The 19678-nt window shown below is 43.9% G+C and overlaps 1 protein-coding gene across 1 annotated transcript in view; it reads right to left on the bottom strand.

Moving 5' to 3' along the window:
• Positions 1-2193: 2193 nt before the first annotated feature.
• Positions 2194-19678, bottom strand: part of ARPP21 (cAMP regulated phosphoprotein 21) — a 192234-nt gene continuing 174749 nt past the window's right edge. The window contains exons 20-21 of the mRNA XM_034761079.1: positions 6664-6815; positions 2194-2995 (exon numbers count right to left, since the gene is read on the bottom strand). Coding sequence (XP_034616970.1) covers positions 2738-2995; positions 6664-6815 — 410 coding nt within the window. The 3' untranslated portion in view covers positions 2194-2737. The remainder of the gene's footprint in view (positions 2996-6663; positions 6816-19678) is intronic.

Raw genomic sequence — 19678 nt, 5'->3', positions numbered from 1 at the left:
TTCTCAGCAAACCAACTGTGATTAATTTGTACAAAGTTCAATGTTTGTCTTACCTATGACCCTGTACAATTTCACATTTTAGAAACTTAAGTTACACAAGATGAATGATCCATTAAAAGGCTTATTTGTCATACAGTAGTGAAGACTATTAGATTTAAATATGGACTGTTCATATTGACATTCATATTGATAAAGGAATGAAGGATGGCTAGAAGATAGGGGGGAGGGTTAGCTCAGTGGTTTTTGCATTAGCCTGCTAAATCCAGGGTTATGAGTTCAATTCTTGAGGGGACCATTTAGGGATCTGGGGCAAAAATCTGTCTGGGGATTAGTCCTGCTTTGAGCAGGGGTAGAACTAGATGACCTCCTGAAGTCCTGTCCAACCCTGATATTCTGTGACTGTAGCCCTTTCGCAGTTCCTACATTTATGACAGATAGAAGCTGCAGCCCTATAATTAAAGGGAAGAGACAACAACTACATACTTTTATATGTCTAAATTAGTGGACATAATAATTTGTTTCATCCTGGGGTTAGAAATGCTCTTGAACATAGATCAAATCTTACTTCTACCAATGTACATTTGTAGTGGGGTTTCTTTAAATAAGAAAGGTCTCACACAAAGTGCTTTTTACAACCAGTATATGCACAATTCTGGGGTCTGAAAATTGCACCTGTCCTGCAGAAGTTCCGAGTTGATCAGTGGACTTCACCCGAGAGCCGAAGTGCAGGCTGCAGGACTGTTCAGGGATCATTTACCCACCACTGAGTGCAGCCATCCCTGGAGTGGAATACAGCTGTCTTCATCAATGACTTTAGGTAACATTTTTCAGAATCAGTGTGAAGAATAACTTTCCAAATGAAACTGAAGTGGGTGTCTTAGTGAACCAGGATGTAATCATGAGGAACAGTGTAAGAATTCCATAAACCTTTTAACAGACATCCCAGCCAATTCCATTTTTCTACAGGATGAATGTGTTTTAAGATTCAAGGTGACAAACGCAGAAGCCACCCCTGCTGCTTGAACATAATGGATCAGACCCTGGTCTACAGTCAGGACAATCTTTTATTGATCCCTTGCTGCAAAATGGCACTAAAGCTAGCCACAGCAGAATCTCTGCAGTGCAGAGCGATCCTGGGGTGTTGTGGCACCACCACTGTAGCTCTTAAACCAGCCTCATTCCTTCTGCCAAGGGTGGTGGCGTGGCTGGGAATTCCTATGCTATCCCCAGCTGTAGTAATGGCCTCTATGGCCACAGTCAGTCAGCACAAGTTGGAGCTGCTCTAACTTGTATCTGGGAAGAGGCTCAGTGTAGGAATGGCCCCAGGATTGGGGGAGCATAAAGATATTAGAATTGGAAAAGGTGCAGAGAAGGGCAACAAAAACGATTAGGGTATAGAACAGCTGTCATATGAGGAGAGATTAAAAAGACTGGGACTGTTCAGCTTAGAAAAGAGACAACTAAGGGAGGATACAATAGTGGTCTATACAATCATGGCTGGTGTGGAGAAAGTGAATAGGGAAGTGTTATTAACCCCTTCACAAAACACAAAAAGCAGGGGTCACCTGCTGAAATGAATAGGCAGCAGGTTTAAAACAAATAAAACTAAGTAGTTTGCACAACGCAGTCAGCCTGTGGAACTCGTTGCGAGGGGATGTTGTGAAGGCCAAAAGTATAATTGGGTTGAGGAACGAGTTAGATAAGTTCATGGAGGACAGGTCCATCAGTGGCTATTAGCCAAGATGGTCAGGGATGCAACCCCATGCTCTGAGTGTCTCTAAAACTCCAACAGCCAGATGCTGGGAATTGATGGATCACTCAAAATTGCCCTATTCTCTTCGTTCCCTCTGAAGCATCTGGCACTGGCCACTGTCAGAGGCAGGATATTGGGCTAGATGGACCATTGGTCTGGCCCAGTGTGGCCATTCTTATGTAGCTTAAGATCATCTTTGGATCCTCTTCCCAGCTGCACTGAGCACTTCCTGGAGGCAGTGGAGCATCTGTCCCAATATCTCACACCTTTCCAAGCTGACCCTGAACCTGCATGTTGAGACCCAGCTTAATGCCTCTCCTTCAGCAAATTTCAGCAAGCCCATCATTAAACAGCTTTCCCATTAACTAGACCAGAAATCAGGCAACACAAAAAACAAAGGAAAAAGACATTCAAAAAGAGAGAGGAGAACAAACAGGTGGTAGAAACATGACCTTTCTCCATGAGGTCAAATAGCTTTATTGTGATTAAACACTACAATACAGTATATGTCCATAAAAAAACTCTATAGTGTATATAAATTATTCCTTCCATTCAGCAATTCTTTTTTTGTTTTTTTAAATTTCCATTACAGCTTTGGTACAATGTGATTTTATTATATATTTTTTTAAATACTTTTAGCTTCACAAACTCAACACAAAGTACAAAACTAATCCGAATCAGGGATATTACAATCTACACAGTGGTGTTCAGTGGTAGGAAAAAATCTTACCTCAATGAATTCATGTCACTAGCTAAGCTATAAAGGCATACCTAGCAGACATGACAAAATATGCACCATTAACCAGCAAACATCTTTTTAATTTAATTTTTTTTTTTACAGAATTCCAGCAGCAATCACTTGAGCACTGTCAATACTTATGTCCCCAACTGATTATCCCGTTGTGCTCCTCTTCATTTGAAGGCCATGAGTTATTTGTCAAATAATGCACCGCTATCCTTGTATATCCACACTAAGCCGCAGTATCAGTACTTGACCTGCCACCCTGTATTGTTAATACTCGCACAGTTTGTCCTGCAGCTGGCAGTGATAACTGGAACGTTATTGGAGGGGCAGTGTGGGGCAATCAACCTTAAGTTGTTCTGTGGGGTGGGAGGTATGACATTACAGTAAACAGGCATTCCAGTGGCTGTAATTGTTCCTTGACCTGATTGATTAGGTAGCATGATTGGTTGTTGATATGATTGTTGTGGCAGTCCTTGAGAACCCTGCGTCATTGGCACCTAGAAGACAGTATATGAAAAACAAATTGGTAAATTAGATCCAAATGAATTAAAGTATCCCCAATGTATTCCGAATTGCACATTCCCTTTTATTTTGATTTGCATGTCCAGTGTATTTTACGGGGCATATCACTTTCTTCCATTCAGAACTACCACAAAATTTACTGTTGATTAGTCATGGGTTGAGGAAGAAGCACTGGTCTACCAAGTTCATTTTGTATTGCTTATGCGAGGGATGGCCAACCTGAGCCTGAGAAGGAGCCAGAATTTACCAGTTTACATTGCCAAAGAGCCACAGTAATACATCAGCAGCCCCCGCACCAGCTCCCCCCCACACTCCCAGCGCCTCCCACCCACTGGCAGCCCCACTGATCAGTGCCTCCCCCTCCCTTCCTGCACTTCCCGATCAGCTGTTTCGTGGCGTGCAGGAGGCTCTGGTGGGGAAGGGGAAAGGAGCGAGGGTACGGCAGGCTCAGGGGAGGAGGCAGGAAGGGGTGGAGTGCGGGCAGGGCCTGTGGCAGAGCCAGGGGTTGAGCAGTGAGCATCCCCCGGCACATTGGAAAGTTGGTGCCTGTAGCTCCAGCCCCGGAGTCGGTGCCTATTCAAGGAGACGCATATTAACTTCTGAAGAGCCGCATGTGGCTCCGGAGCCACAGATTGGCCACCCCTGGTTTATGCAGTATAAAATGAATGTAAAGCAGCTGGAAAATCTCTGCTGATGTAAAGCTGGTGGTCCCCAGGAGTTTTACATCAGTGGTGCAAGTTTGCAGCTTTAACTTATGCCAGTTGCAAATCAGTTCTTCCTCTCCTCTGTTCCTGAGAAGAGCTGGAGAGTATTGGAGAATCAAGACCACAAACTATTTTGTTTCTGTGGAGCCAAAATCTCATCTGTTGGGTTTTGTGTTTGCAGAACCAGATGTGATTCTAAACGAACTTCTCTTTTGTTTGCACATGGACGAAAGGTTTTGGTGAGACGTCTCATCCTTGTACTGGGAAAAACAGGGTGTTATGAATCCTCTTCCTATTTTATCTAAGTTCAGGTGGGAGGCTAAAAGGAGGAAGGTTTTGTTCAATGGGGTTTTACCCCACACTTGCCCTGTACAGGTTAATGTAGACTAAGAAAGGGGCCAATTAACCAGACAGGCCATAGCTGAGGGAATCAGGTGGCTTATGTAATCCCCTGACTGAATAATGAAGGCACCCAGCTGAGGAGGAATGAGGTGGGCTGGCTTTATAAAGGCAGGAAGTTGGCCACAGGGAAGTAGTCTGCAGTCACTTTCTGGGTGAAGGATTTGGGGGCTACAGAGCCAAAGTAGGCTACAGTTACTCCCTGGGAGGAGGGAGTTTGGGAGCTGGCAAACCCAGATAATTGGGGGAGCTAGAAGGTTAGGAAAGGCTCAGGAAAAGGCAATAAGGGCCAGAAGGGAACAGACCTTGGCTGCTAATTCAAGGATCCCTGACCTGAAACCTGGAGTAGAGGGTGGGCCTGGGCTCCCCTACCTGCCACTGAGGAAGTGTATGGGAAGACTGCCTGAGCCCGTTCGTAGAGATGAGACTTTGATGCCCCGGAATGGGACGACATGTGACCTAAGTTCCTTCTAAACTGTGCGGCACAGACGCTCAGGGTAGCAGTAGGGCGAGATGCCTCTCCCCAAGCCCTGGACCTGCTGCATTGTCACTCCTGTGGCCACGATCCGGCCCAGTCCAGCTGCCCCTCCCTTGAACCTGCCGTGGCTGGGAGATGGGCATCTTGGCCGGGGGGCAGGCGCCCCTCCCCAGCTCCAACCCAGCCTGGCCAAGGTGCTGCTGCAGGGAGAGAAAGCTGGGGGGGTCCTCTCTCCCACCGTAGCCCCAGAGAGCTCCCCTGCACCCAACCCCCTCATTCCCAGCTCCACCCCAGAGCCCGCACCCCCAGCGGAAGCCCTCAGCTCCCTGCACACCAATCCTCTGCCCCAGCCCAAAATTCATTCCACACATGGGTGGGAAAAATTAGAGGGAACACTGCATGTGACTTGGGCGGAGGCTAAACCATGAACACAGATCATCTTGCCTCGCTGTGAGCCAGGAAGAGAAGGCAGGGCGTGTGGTGAGAGGCAGAAAGGAGGTGTCAGACCTGGAATCAGCTAATCCCTGGAGTGACCAGGAGGAAGCGTACTAGCTGTGAGCAGACCCCACGACATGTTGATAAAAGGTTCCTATGTTAGTCCATTTCTATTACCATTGTATTGTGTAACTATCATTTGAATGGGTAAAGATACTGACTGAGATTTTCAATGCTGCCTCTCTATGTAGGTTATAACTCAGATTGATCACCTACTAATATGCGGCATTGTCAGATCCTAGCTGGACCAAAATTTTTCATCATCAGTGCATGCAAAGGATCTACATAGGCTACGCTTATATAATCTCACACTTCTGTCTTTAACCCAAGCAAGGGGTCATTTACCCACAAACCTGGGGCTAAAGGACAGAAAAACAATTTCTACCAAACAATCATTCCCCTTCTCCTCCTCATCTCCCCCCCCCATTTCCAGCAGACTTATCCTTACACTTTAGGCAATAGGAACAGACTATGGAAAAGATGAGAGGCCTCACAACCACCACATGCTTTTCAAATGAATTAATCTTCCTTTGGTTTTCTAGGAACTAGTGGAAAATAGAAGCATAGGCCCTCTCATCATCACACAGGCTCTCATGGTACTTCAATCAATCTAGCTGAAATTGAGAGTCAAGAAATCTGTTTAAAATCAAGTTACCGCCTTTCTTCTCAAAGTCTAACAAACATAATTCCATATGGCTAGTCTGTCTACCAGTACACAGAGCGTAAAGTCTGTTTGATTCTGGGCAGGGGCGGCTCCAGGGTTTTGGCCGCCCCAAGCAGCCAAAAAAAAAAAAAAAAAGCCGCGATCGCGATTTAAAAAAAGCTGCGATTGCGATCTGCGGCGGCAATTCGGCGGGAGGTCCTTCACTCCCAGGTGGAGTGAGGGACCCTCCGCCGAATTGCCGCAGAATACCCGGACGTGCCACCCCTCTCCGGAGCGGCCGCCCCAAGCACCTGCTTGAGAAGCTGGTGCCTGGAGCCGGCCCTGATTCTGGGACAGTGTCCCCTTGTGAAGTGGCAGGAGCCTCCGCGGACATAGGAATGAGGGGTGGTGCCGCAACCCCTGGCTTGAAGTGGATTCCATTATATACAGGGTTTACAGTTTGGTTCAATGGTTCTCAGCACCCCTCCTATACAAAATATTCCAACATCCCTCTCCACAGATGAGTAATTTAAAACTGGATTAGACAAAGGACTCATATGCATGGTAGGGAACAATCTTGCATGTTCTCTCTCTCACTTTCTAATTCCAGCTCCTCAGGGAAGGAACCAAGTCTTCCTTTATATCTAATGCAGAGCTGATCAGTTCAACCATAATTAATATAATGATCACATCAATGTAGTCTAATGTAGAATGAAAACGGAAGTACAAAGGAGAATAAAGACAGCATGTAGAGTGCACTAGATTTGAGTCAGACATGTGCATAATGAGGCCCGAAGCCAGAAATAGGCAAAAAAATATTTGTAAAAGACTAAATCAAGACAGCTCACCCGCCATGATATGACACTATCATTTACTGTAAGTATATATTTTCAAAGAGAGAAACTGAGTACAGCTTGTAAGTACCTGATAAGACGACATGGCTGGATACTGAACCATCATGCCTTGCACCTGATTTCCCTGCTGATTATTCATCAGGTTCTGACTTTGGGGAGGTTGCTGCATTCCCATGAGTCCTTGGAACCCTTGTTGCTGATTAGTCAAGACAGGCTGATAACCTGGAAGAAACAATCATTTTCACTTGTCTGTGAATCATCATTCATGGAGGCAAAACTAAAGCCCTGTTTAAAAAAAAACAGGTTATCCCTTCACATGTCCTGTGCAATCTCATCCCCTTTGAGAGAACCACTACTGGACATAAAAATCTAGGTGAATATAACGCTCAGGAATGGAGGCGAATTGACAATTCTTGAAGGTAAAGTACTGTATTTAGACACAGAACAGGGGCACCATGAGCAATGACAGTGTGAGTTTCCCTACACTGTCCAGCTAATGTTCTTCAATCCTGAGCCAGAGACATCCCCGAGGGACACTTAGCTGTAACCACAGTAGTTGACATAAGACCCTGAACAGACATCAGTTTTTAATGACTTTTGGCCACTTAGAGTTAAATCCTAGACCTATTGAATTCAATGGCAAAAATCCCATTGACTTAAAGGGAGCCAGGATTTGACCATTAGTATCTAATTACAAAGTCCTCGCTCGGGCAATATTTCCATTGAAGTTAATGGAAGTTTTTGCCTAAATAAGGACTGAGGTTTGTGCTCTTGTGCTGGCTCCTAAACAATGACTTAAAGGTGAAAGGCTCCTTGTTGTGTTATCTGTTCCATGAGCCATCAAGTCTCTAACAAAGTGTGAAGATACTAGCGGAAGTGAGAACGGGAAAACAATTTTTATCACTACGGACACACATCTCTGCTTCCTTATGAGGTTTGTCATTATAAGGTTGCCTCTAATTTATGGCTAGTGCATGTTGATGCTCATATTTTGGCCTAGTGACTTATTCAGTGCCTAGGAAAGAGAATTTTCTAATAATTTCAAGCCAGGCACTATCTGGGGTTCTTCACTGTGCTCCAGGGTAAATAAAGCCAAGGTGCAACTGACCAAGAAAGGCAGCATAGAGAGAGGAAAAATGACTTCTGCTTCCAGTTACTATCAGCTTTGCATGCAAAGCCACCACAATGTGAAAGGTTTGAAAATTTCGATTGGGACTGCTCCTTTTGTAACGTGCTGTCCCTTTATGGGTAAGCAAGTGGGGCTGAGAGCTCTGCAATGAGTAGCAGCATGGAAAGGAGAGAAGGAAGAGAACCAGCTGTGACCAGTGGCAGTCTTAGGAGATAGTATGTGCCAGTGTCAGTGGTTTCACCAGTACCATTTGAACAAGGGGACTGGGGAGTTTTATTGAAGAGAGGGGTCCTGCCTGCAGTAAAGACAGCAATCGGAGGTGGGTGGACATGTTGCACAGAAACCAAGTGTGGAAAACATAGAAGGATCCCAGCCCTACAGTACATCTTCAGCGAAGGAAAAGTTGTAAATCTGAGCTTATTTTTCCCTTAACGATACCTCTTCCTCTCTAGTTTTGTTGTTTAACATTCAGTTATGCATAGCACAGCACTCTCTACTTTGTGGTGGTCGTCTCTGAATAAGCATACTTCAGGCAAATAAGAGTTATTACAGAGAGCAAATACTGTGTTATTTCCATGTGACAATATAAGTGTCACATCTGCTCAATTTATATTCATGAATACAGTGCGTTTTTCATTATACTCCACAAATTGGAAATCATCTGGGCATTTCTTGATTATATAAAGAAATATAAAGTAACCAACGACACAGTATATGCCATATCATTGTGTGCTGATAGCTTTCCTCTTAAGATTTTTATACAGGAGAAACGTATGGCACCTCTGACCAGAATTTTTGGCTTGCTTCCCATTAAAAATGTTTTCCCAATAGATATGAGATCACCATTTCCAGTAAATCTAACGATGAAAAAGAATTAATTCCCTGGGTGACAAATTTATTTGGCTGAAATAGCATCACATCTCTCTCAAAGGCACTGGGATTATTAGACTCTAATTTGCTGCTTTTCCACACAAACCTGGTGTCAGCATATTGCCTAGTCCTGTAAATTATCAACATCATAAATGTGAAACACTGAAACTGAGTTGCACAAGACTCAGTGTGTGTGCGCGCGTGTGTGTTTCACATCCTCTTCTGCCCCTGCGTCTCCCTTATTTGGGGTGATGTCATACATTAAAAAGCCTAGCATTACACATCTGGGATTTGAAGGACTGAGCTAAAACATGTGGAATCACTTAAAAGTGGGAGCAGAATTAATTCATTTTAATTCACCTGTTTTCCCCAAAGTACCACCATACTTCAAGTCTACTCTGCAGAGGACAGTCAACTGGGGGATTAAGATGACAGCCTATCATAGGTGCGGAAAAGAGATTGCAGGAAGAGGACATCAGGTAGCAATGTGACACACCTATACAGTAAGGCAATTGGTACCTTAGATAAGTAGGGTCAAACAAAGGAAAATCTTCTGTTATCCCTCAAAAATACTATGGGATTACCACAGCTATATACGGCTGTAGTTACACGTGAACTATTTGTATGTGGTTTTACTTCTAGTTGTACAACGGATTTGGTCTATTTCCACTGACTGAATGAGCTCAGTGGTAGGTAAGGACACTTGTTAAATCTTGACTTCAGCTTACTATGATGTGGAACCACTGTGTATCCATTCTTATGCAGAATATATGGGAATCATCCCACTGGAATACTGTACCTCATAACCTCTGCCCTAGCAAAATCCATACATAAAATTCACCTCTACATCAGTAGTAAAGTACTAATTGGCACTTAGTGATAAGCATGGATTACCATTGCTTATGATAGGTAAGGGAATGAACAGAGGATGGTAGTGGGGGTGGGGGTGATGGACAGGTCAGAGATGAGATCCCCTGGACAGCACAGCTGCTTAGAGTCAAAGTCACAGACTTTAAGGACAGAAGGGACCATTATGATCGTCTAGTCTGACCTTCTGCACAATGCAGGCCGCAGAATCTCACCCATCCACTCCCGCAACAAACCCCTAACCTACGTCTGAGCCACTGATGTCCTCAAATCATGGTTTAAAGACTTCAAGGTGCAGAGAATCCTCCAGTAAGTGACCCGTGCCCCACGAAAAACTCCCAGGGCCTCTGCCAATCTGCCCTGGAGGAAAATTTCTTTCCGACCCCAAATATGGCGATCAGCTAAACCCTGAGCATGTGAGCAAGACTCACCAGCCAGACACCCACGAAAGAATTCTCTGTAGTAAATCAGATCCCAGCCTATCTAACATCCCATCACAGGCCATTGGGCATATTTACTGCTAATAGTCAAAGATCAATTAATTGCCAAAATTAGGCTATCCCATTATACCATCCCCTCCATAAACTTATCAAACTTGAAGCTAGATATGTCTTTTACTCCCACCACTCCCCTTGGAAGGCTGTTCCAGAACTTCACTCCTGATGGTTAGAAACCTTCGTCTAATTTCAAGTCTAAACTTCCTGATGGCCAGTTTATATCCATTTGTTCTTGGGTCCACATTGGTACTGAGCTTAAATAATTCCTCTCCCTCCCTGGTATTTATCCCTCTGATATATTTATAGAGAGCAATCATAACTCCCCTCAGCCTTCTATTGGTTTGGCTAAACAAGCCGAGCTCTTGGAGTCTCTTTTCATAAGACAGGTTTTCCATTCCTCGAATCATCCTAGCAGCCCCTCTCTGTGCCTGTTCCAGTTTGAATTCATCCTTCTTAAACATGGGAGACCAGAACTGCACACAGTATTCCAGATGAGGTCTCACCAGTGCCTTGTATAACGGTACTAACACCAACTTATCTCTACTGGAAATACCTCACCTGATGCATCCCAAGACTACATTCGCTTTTTTCACAGCCATATCACATTGGCGGCTCATAGTCATCCTGTGATCAACCAATGCTCTGAGGTCCTTCTCCACCTCTGTTACTTCTAACAGATGAGTCCCCAACTTATAACAAAAATTCTTGTTATTAATCCCTAAATGCATGACCTTGCACTTTTCACTATTAAATTTCATCCTATTACTATTACTCCAGTTTACAAGGTCTTCCAGATCTTCCTGTATGATATCCCAGTCCTTCTCTGTATTGGCAATACCTCCCAGCTTTGTGTCGTCCCCAAACTTTATTAGCACACTCTCACTTTTTCTGCCGACGTCAGTAATAAAACGATTAAATAAGATTGGTCCCAAAATCGATCCCTGAGGAACTCCACTAGTAACCTCCCTCCAGCCTGACAGTTCACCTTTCAGTATGACCCGTTGTAGTCTCCCCTTTAACCAGTTCCTTATCCACCTTTCAATTTTCATATTGATCCCCATCTTTTCCAATTTAACTAATAATTCCCCATGTGGAACCGTATCGAATGCCTTATTGAAATCAAGGTAAATTAGATCCACTGCATTTCCTTTATCTAAAAAAAATCTGTTGCCTTCTCAAAGATGATCAGGTTGGCTTGGCACAATTTACTTTTTGTAAAACCATGTTGTATTTTGTCCTACTTACCATTGACCTCAATGTCCTTAACTACTTTCTCCTTCAAATTTTTTTCCAAGACCTTGCATACTATAGATGTCAAACTGACAGGCCTGTAGTTACTTGGATCACTTTTTCTCCCTTTCTTAAAAATAGGAATTATGTTAGCAATTCTCCAGTCACATGGTACAATCCTTGAGTCTACAGATTCATTAAAAATTCTTGCTAATGGGCTTGCAATTTCATGTGCCAGTTCCTTTAATATTCTTGGATGAAGATTATCTGGGCCCCCCAATTTAGTCCCACTAAGCTGTTCGAGTTTGGCTTCTACCTCGGATATAGTAATATCTACCTCCATATCCTCATTCCCATTTGTCATCCTGCCATTATCTCTAAGCTCCTCATTAAAGACTTAGGCAAAGTATTTGTTTAGATATTGGTCCATGCCTAGATTATCCTTAACCTCCACTCCATCCTCAGTGTTTAGCAGCCCACTTCTTTCTTTGTTTTCTTCTTATTTATATGACTATAGAACCTTTTACTATTGGTTTTAATTCCCTTTGCAAGGTCCAACTCTACATGGCTTTTGGCCTTTCTCACTTCATCCCTACATGTTCTGACCTCAATAAGGTAGCTTTCCTTGCTGATCCCTCCCATCTTCCATTCCTTGTAGGCTTTCTGCTTTTTTCTTAATCACCTCTCTGAGATGCTTGCTCATCCAGCTTGGTCTATAACTCCTGCCTACGATTTTCTCCCCCTTTCTTGGGATGCAGGCTTCAGATAGTTTCTGCAACTTTGACTTGAAGTAATTCCAGGCCTCCTCCACCTTTAGATCCATAAATTCTTCAGTCCAATCCACTTCCCTAACTAATTTCCTTAATTTTTTTTAAAGTTAGCCCTTTTGAAATCAAAAACCCTAGTTGCATATCTATTTTTGTTTATCCTTCCATTTAGTTTGAACTGAATTAGCTCATGATCACTCGAACCAAGGTTGTCCCCTACAACTATTTCTTCTATGAGGTCCTCACTACTCACCAAAACCAAATCTAAAATCTAAACTGGCATCCCCTCTCATTGGGTCAGCAACTACTTGGTGAAGGAATCCATCAGCTATCGCATCCATAGGCGTCACCTTTTCCTAGCGCCAGTAGGCGCTCAAGCCCCCCCCACTCCCAGCCCCACCCCAACTCCACACCTGCCCCAACCTCTTCCCCAAAGTCCCCGCCCCAACTCCGCCCCCTCCCTGCCCCTACTGGACCCCTTCCCCAAATCCCTGCCCTGGCCCCGCCTCTTCCCCGAGCGTGCCATGTTCCCCCTCCTCCCACCTCCCTCCTAGCGCTTGCCGCACGAAACAGTTGTTTTGCGGCGGGAAGTGCTGGGAGCTAGGGGGAGAAGCGGCATGCTCAGGGGAGGAGGTGGAGGCAGAGGTGAGCTGGGGTGGGGAGGTGGGGTGGGGAGCTGCTGGTGGGTACAGAGCACCCACCAATTTTTCCCTGTGCATGCTCCAGCCCTGGTGCACCCACGGAGTTGGCGCCTATGATCGCATCCAGGAAAATCTGAGCCCTATTATTATTACTAGCACTTGTCCTCCAGTCTATATCTGGGAAGTCAAAGTCTCCCATGATCACACAATTCTCATTAGTATTTACTTCATTAAAAACACTAAAGAGGTCTCTATCCATATCCAAATCAGATCCCAGTGGTCTATAATACACCACAAGCACTATCCCAGGGGAGGCTCTAGTAGCTTTCTTCCCCAGTGTGATTTTTCCCAGACAGACTCTGTCTTATCCATTCCATCACTTCTTATTTCTTTACAGTGTACCTCATCATTGATATACAATGCTACTCCATCACTTTTCCTTTATTTTTGTCTTTCCTAAACAGCACATACCCTTCAATACCTGTACTCCAGTCATGACTACTATTCCACCATGTTTCTGTTATCCCTATAATATCTGGTTTCACTTCCTGGACCAGTAACTCTAGTTCCTCCATTTTGTTATCTAGGATCCTCGCATTGGTATACAAACATCTTAATTTTTGCTGTTTGGCTTCGCTCCCATTCTTTACCTGATTATGCACAGACATTCTACCGCCAGTATCACCTATTAGACTGGTATCTACACTACCCTTCCTCCTTATGTCCATTCTCCTACCCACAGCTGTATCCTTTCTTGCTTCATTTTCTTCCCTCTCAATGTTAAAATCCAGCGTGGAGATTACCTGGATATCTCCTATCTCCCCCAAATTCCTAATTTAAAGCTCTCTTAATCAGTTGTGTCAGCCTCCATCCTAGAAGTCTATTTCCCTCCCTACTCAGGTGAAGTCCATCCCGAGAGAACAGTCCTTTGTCCATGAATGCTTCCCAGTGGCCACATATCCCAAAGCCCTCCTTATAGCACTACTGCCTGAGCCATCTGTTGTTCATCATAATCTTGTCACACCTTTGTTGCTCATCTCTAGGAATAGGCAGAATCCCACTGAAGATCACCTGAGCCTCCATTTCCTTCAGCGTCTTCCCCAGTCTGGCATAGTCTCCCTTGATACGTTCCAGCGAGAATGTAGCCGTATCATTTGTTCCCACATGAAGGACAATCAATGGATTCTTTCCCACTCAGGTCCACATCCCGTATCTTAGCATCTGGCAGACAGCACACCCTTCTGTTCTCTGGATCAGTTCTGGTTACAGGCCTGTCTATTCTTCTCAGTAAGGAGTCCCAAATCATGTAGACCAGCCTTTTCCTGGTGATGGTGCAATTCTCTGGTCTATCCCCTGTTCCCTCTGAATGCAAGTACTCTTGATTCCTATTCTCCCTTGCAATCCTTTGCAACGCATCCTGTTGCTTCCTGGGGCTCATATTTGGTTTTATCTCCATTGACTCTTCCCCTCTTCCTACAGAACTAGCTCCTCTTCTCTTCTTCCTTGCCCTCTCACCTTCAGTGACCACCTGCTGTGCTCCTTCATTTTCCAACTCAGCAAACCTGTTCCTGAGCTCTATTTCTCCTTCACTAGCCTGTCTTTTCCTCTGCCTGGTTCTCTTAGTCACATGCTTCCACTGTCCTCACCCAGCAGTCTCCCCTCAGAGTTCTTTGGTCCTGCTTCCATCTGCAAGTCTGAGCTTTTCCCTTCAGCCTCCTCATGTTTTTGCTCCATCATCTGCTCGAACCCCCTTCTAAACTCAACCAGAGTTTCCACCTGCATCTCTAATCCTCCGATCTTTTCTTCCATCGGCTCTATCAGGTGACACTTCATGCAGATGAAACTCTTTTCAGATATCCCCTCCAGGATCATGTACAAACAGCAGCTTCCACATCCAGTCATCCTCATTGTGTCTTCCACTGCTTGGGTCACTACTATTGCTGCCTCTGTATCTGTCATAGCCTTTCCACCTAAGTCCTGTTAGTCTGGGAAACACAAACCAAACCAAAACACCACCGCCCACAGCAAAACAAACCCCCAGCGAGCACCACAACACTGCCAGAACACCACACACTCCCTTCACTAGCCTGTCTGTTCCTCTGCCTGGTTCTCTTAGTCTTCCCCCAAAACTCCTCCGTTTACAGCTCTATTTGCTGGCTCCTGTGTCCGCTGCCTGGCTACCTTCATAGGACCCCTAATCAGAGAAGCCCCGCCCCCTAATCTAGTCTATACGCTGTCACTTTTACCATTCTACACCCTCAATATTTAGATTAAGCAATTTATCCTATTTAAGGGCACTTCTGCATCTTCCAGCTGCCACTCTGAGTTGGGGGGGGGGATGGTATAAGTCTTACTGCTCCACCGAGACCTGATTCTCATTTACACCAAGGTCTCTTTACACAGCTCTCATAGTGCAAAGGAGCTTCAGAGTGAGGAGGAATGTAATCTAGACACCCTTTTTGGCCCCTTCCCATTGTTAGAATAGAGTAAAGGGGCCTTAATGTAAATGAGAATCAGGCCCAGTGTCTCCTGGAGCTTGCAGTGTGTGTACCGACTCCTAGAATCCTTACAGAGGTACAGTGCTGTCTAGCCTGCTGGCTCCTGTAGGTTATATGTAGGGGGGACTGGTCCATATCCCTAACCCCTTCAGGATGACTATTGTTCTCTCTTGTGGACATGCAGAGAGGCTGGCCACAATCTAGCCCTAAATTAATACTGAAATGATTGTTTTTTTTTTTTTTAAACAATTCATATCCTCTTGGCTATAACAATATTATGGATGTCACACAACACACCATAATGCAGAACCCCCAGTACTTAGCACCATTCTTTACCAAAATCAAACTCCTTATTTAGGACTTCAACTCAAAGGCATGCAATGCAACTCGATGGAAGCCGCTTGCTTTTGTCCAAGGGCAGAATTTGGCCTTTTCACATGTTAGATACATGCACAAACACAGGGAGCCCATACATGCCACAAATGTAACAAGCATAGTGAAACTGGCACAGTGAAAAGTGATTGACAACTGCACAGATGGGTAACAGACGTTAAATAAAGTGAGTTCCTTAATTCATAGCAAGATACAAACATTGTAGAAAATTAGATTTACCAGGCTAGACAGTTTGCTGCTTCAGCAAAAGAACTGGGGATGGGGGGGGGAGAATTTTCACACCCTTTGGCTATATATATTTTCCTACAGTAACACATATATTCAAATGACTTTTGTTTGAATGCTAGAATTTCACCGCATTATTGAATGTTTGACTAGGTACACAGAAAATGTAGCATTTTAATGGGTCTTATTCCCAGAGGAGACGACAACTAGAAGTCTAAAAACACTACAGTTTTGGGGCGACACTGGTGATGAGAGGCACTGGAAAAAAGATGCTTGCTTCACCAAGACTTATTTTGTTGCTCCCACGATATTCTACATTGGCTTGATTTAAATCTCATTGACTTCCTTGGGAGTTGGATCAGATCCTATACCCTGCTCTCAGAATAAATGTGTATGACTGTGATCTAGCCCATTAAAACTTTTATTTGAAAAGGCTAAAGTGTGCTCTTGATATGCACATACAACTTCCATTGATTTCAACTGGAGCTGTTTGCATGGACTAAGGGAACAATATGGCATTTATGTGTTTTTCCTTTTGAAAACACATCTATTTTCCCACTATCTCTTGGCAGACCTTTTCTGTGTAAAGATATCAGGATCTGCTGCACCGTATGTAACAAATACAATACACTTTCATGGCAATTAGATACTCAACTATGGATTTCAAATTTGGCAGAGAGATTTCATTTTTTATTACCATGAAAAAGACAATGCACAAAGTCTTCATCTTAACTGAAAATGTTCAACAGCAGAGATGCTTCTTCAGTATTTATACAAACCCGGCATCAGGAAATAATTATTTTTATACTATGGGGTGAAGACTTTGGACTGGGACTCAGGAGATCTGGGTTCTGGTCTCAGCTCTGTCAAAGATATCCTGTGTGACCTTGGGTAAATCATATAATCTCACTGTGTCGCAGGTCCTCATCTGTAAAATGGGAATTAAACTCTTCTCTAAATCCTAGGGGAACCGTGAGGATAAATTTACTAATGTACCTGTAACACTCAGATACAGTACTGTGGTTATGAGCCCCACAGAAAAACCTACATATCCTATTCCACAACTTATTGCAGGACAAACAAATTAACGTGGGAATCCTTAGCATCACACACTATCTCAAAATTATGGTGTTCGTGATTCTGAAATATTGGTCCCTTATCTTCCTTTTTCTGTTTCCACTTCTCACACTCAGGCAAGGTGTCAAGGCGGGAATGCTAGGTCACCACATCACAAAGAGAATCTGCATCAAGCCCGAAAGCAACACTGCTGCTATGAAAAACCATTAAAACCAACCACTACTTCTGTGGCCTTGTGGCCTTTAAAGGGCATTAAACTGTATGTTGTTTTTGTAAGTGTGGAATATGATCCTGCATTACAAGGACTGAAGAGAAAATACAGAGGATTCAAACATAAATGGAGAATGAGATTTTCATTCTAATGGCAATAAAAATATATTTGTTCCAGGGAAACAAGGTAGAAATGAAATATCTGAATTCATATGCTGACAGACAGCTAGTCTCTGCCTGACACATAAAAGACATTCAGAAGTTCTGTGGAAAAGAGCCTAAGTTTATATATTGGTGTAACTTTGGGACCCATCAGCATGTAAGTTACTCCGATTTGAGCCCCCTTCTACCCATTTACTTACATGTAAATTATACCCCCTTGCACATCACCTATGAATCTGGTCCATGTTCATTTTCAAGGAAACCACGTCCTTTGCAAAACTGACAAGGTAAGTTTCAGCTTGAATTCCTCCTCATGGAAGTGTAAATGACACAAGCTGACCAGGTCAGTTTCTTCTCTAAGTTTTGCATCTGTGGATCGGCACAACTTGCACAGTTGGGATGGTTCCCTCCCTTGTTCAATGTTCACTGCTGTGGGTTGGTGTCTGCATCCCCTTACTGCACACTGGCCAGGTGGGCTATGGCATGGGGAAAGGATGAAGATGGGATATTTCAGACTCTGTGTAACAGAACTTTATTTTATCACCTTCTCAGTGAGATCACGCAACTACATTATCCTAGCAAATCTTTTCTTGGGGGGGAGGGAGGAGGGGAAATGGGGGATGGAATATCAGAGATTGCTATCCTACAATACTATTTATTTTATGCATACAGCAGCAGTTTCAATCCTGCATTCAATGTTGCCACGCTTTTGGCATGCTATTTATTTTTAGATGAAAATGAAAAAGACCAGTGTTGTGAAAATGGGACCAGAAATTGACTATACTGCATGAAAAGTATCACATTACTGGGTAGAGGAGAGCATATTCAAACTGGATGGGTTCCAGGAGATCAGTAAAGGACAGGAAGTGGAACCATGCCTTTTGCAGCAATAGTTTTTCTTCAGACTTGCTCTTTTGCTCATTAGTTTTCATACTACATAAAGTGTATTTCTTAAAAGCCTCTTTACTGTCCCCTGAGAACATACGTACGTGGGTTATTTTCTAATGGCAATACACATCAGATGAACTATCCTATTACGGCAAGCTCCAGGGCCTCTTTACTGCAATTATATCATCCTGCTCCATGTTATCTCTGCTACAAAGGAGGATTTTTAAAATCAGGGCAAACATGAGAGACATTGTTAAACAACCAGAGGAATGAACCGTGCATGGAATTTCAATGAATGCCTCAGAGGGAAAAGGAGCCTTGGATTCCAGTCTAAATGGAAGAGGCTGTCATACTGTTGAGGTAATTCTCTGAACCTTTATGGCCCATATCACCATGCTGACAGATAACTTAAATATCCCAGAGGGAGACAGACTACATGAAAGGCCCACAAATGTTTTAATTTCTTAATGAGGCTACAGAGCTTAAAAGATAAAATGCAATGGTCTCACGCCTCTGCCAGCAACGTAAGCCAGAAGTATGATTAAAGCAAGTTTGGTGCTCAACTGGTCTTAGTGGACATCCTTTATGAGTAGCATGCCCCTGTTTGGAAGGACTCTTTCCTTACTCCTAGATTCAGAATTGAGGCAAAGAACAGCAGGGTAGCTTTATAAATATATCAACACTCTGCTTAGACCATGTCTACACTACCACTTATGTCGGCAAAACGCATGTCACTAAGCGACATAAATTTCGCCAGCAAAAGTGGGAGTGTGCACAGCGCTATGTCAGCGGGACAGCTTCTCCCGCCAACATAGCTACCGCCGCTCACTGGGGATGGTTTAATTATGTTGATGGCAGAGCTTTCTCTTGTTAGCACAGAGCGGCTACACAAGAGATCTTACAGAGGCACAGCTGCATTGGTACAGGTGCACCGCTGTAAGCTCTCTAGTGTAGACATAGCCTTTAGATAAGGAGGGTTTTGGTTGGCAAGTCTCTGGACTGCAGGCTTTGCTCTACGCTCCCACATGAACTGGGCTCTTGCAACTAAGTAGCATTATTGATGTCAATGTATAAATTCACAAAGTGTTTTGAAGGAAGTCGTTGTAGCACTCACTATTCTTTCCCCACCGCATACGCAGATGTGCCAGAGAGAGTTCTCAGTGCTATAATGAACCAAGCCTTTGCAATTTAAATCCAGAAAAATTAATTCTCTGAGCAATTCAACAGAAAACCTGATGGGATCACATTCTCATGAGAGATTTAGATATGATTAAAGACAGCAGAGCCCAAGGAGGTGATATTCTAGTACTACACATCCCTCCGCTCATCCCCTCCTTTTTCAGGAATGGAAATAAATTACTAACTGGTCATCTTTATGGGGACACTTCTCCCTCCTTGTGAAAGGGATTTGACTGGGAATTAGGAAGTAGGCAATCAGTTGCCAGCCAGCCTCTCTCTCAAACACACATACGTTCGTCTCATAACTGTGAAAAGGGTACCTAGAAATGCAGGAGATGATCATCCCCTTTTCCTGTGAAATAGGATTTCCCATCAACTTTTCTGGGACCCACTGAAAGATATGTGTCATCACACAGACTTTCTAGGAGACCTGACTAGAGATTTGCAGCCAC

This window comes from Trachemys scripta, chromosome 2, assembly GCF_013100865.1.
Source record: "Trachemys scripta elegans isolate TJP31775 chromosome 2, CAS_Tse_1.0, whole genome shotgun sequence".
In the NCBI taxonomy this organism is placed as follows: Eukaryota; Metazoa; Chordata; order Testudines; family Emydidae; genus Trachemys; species Trachemys scripta.
Note: the sequence above shows the minus strand (reverse complement) of the source record. Positions and strands in the feature narration are given on the sequence as shown.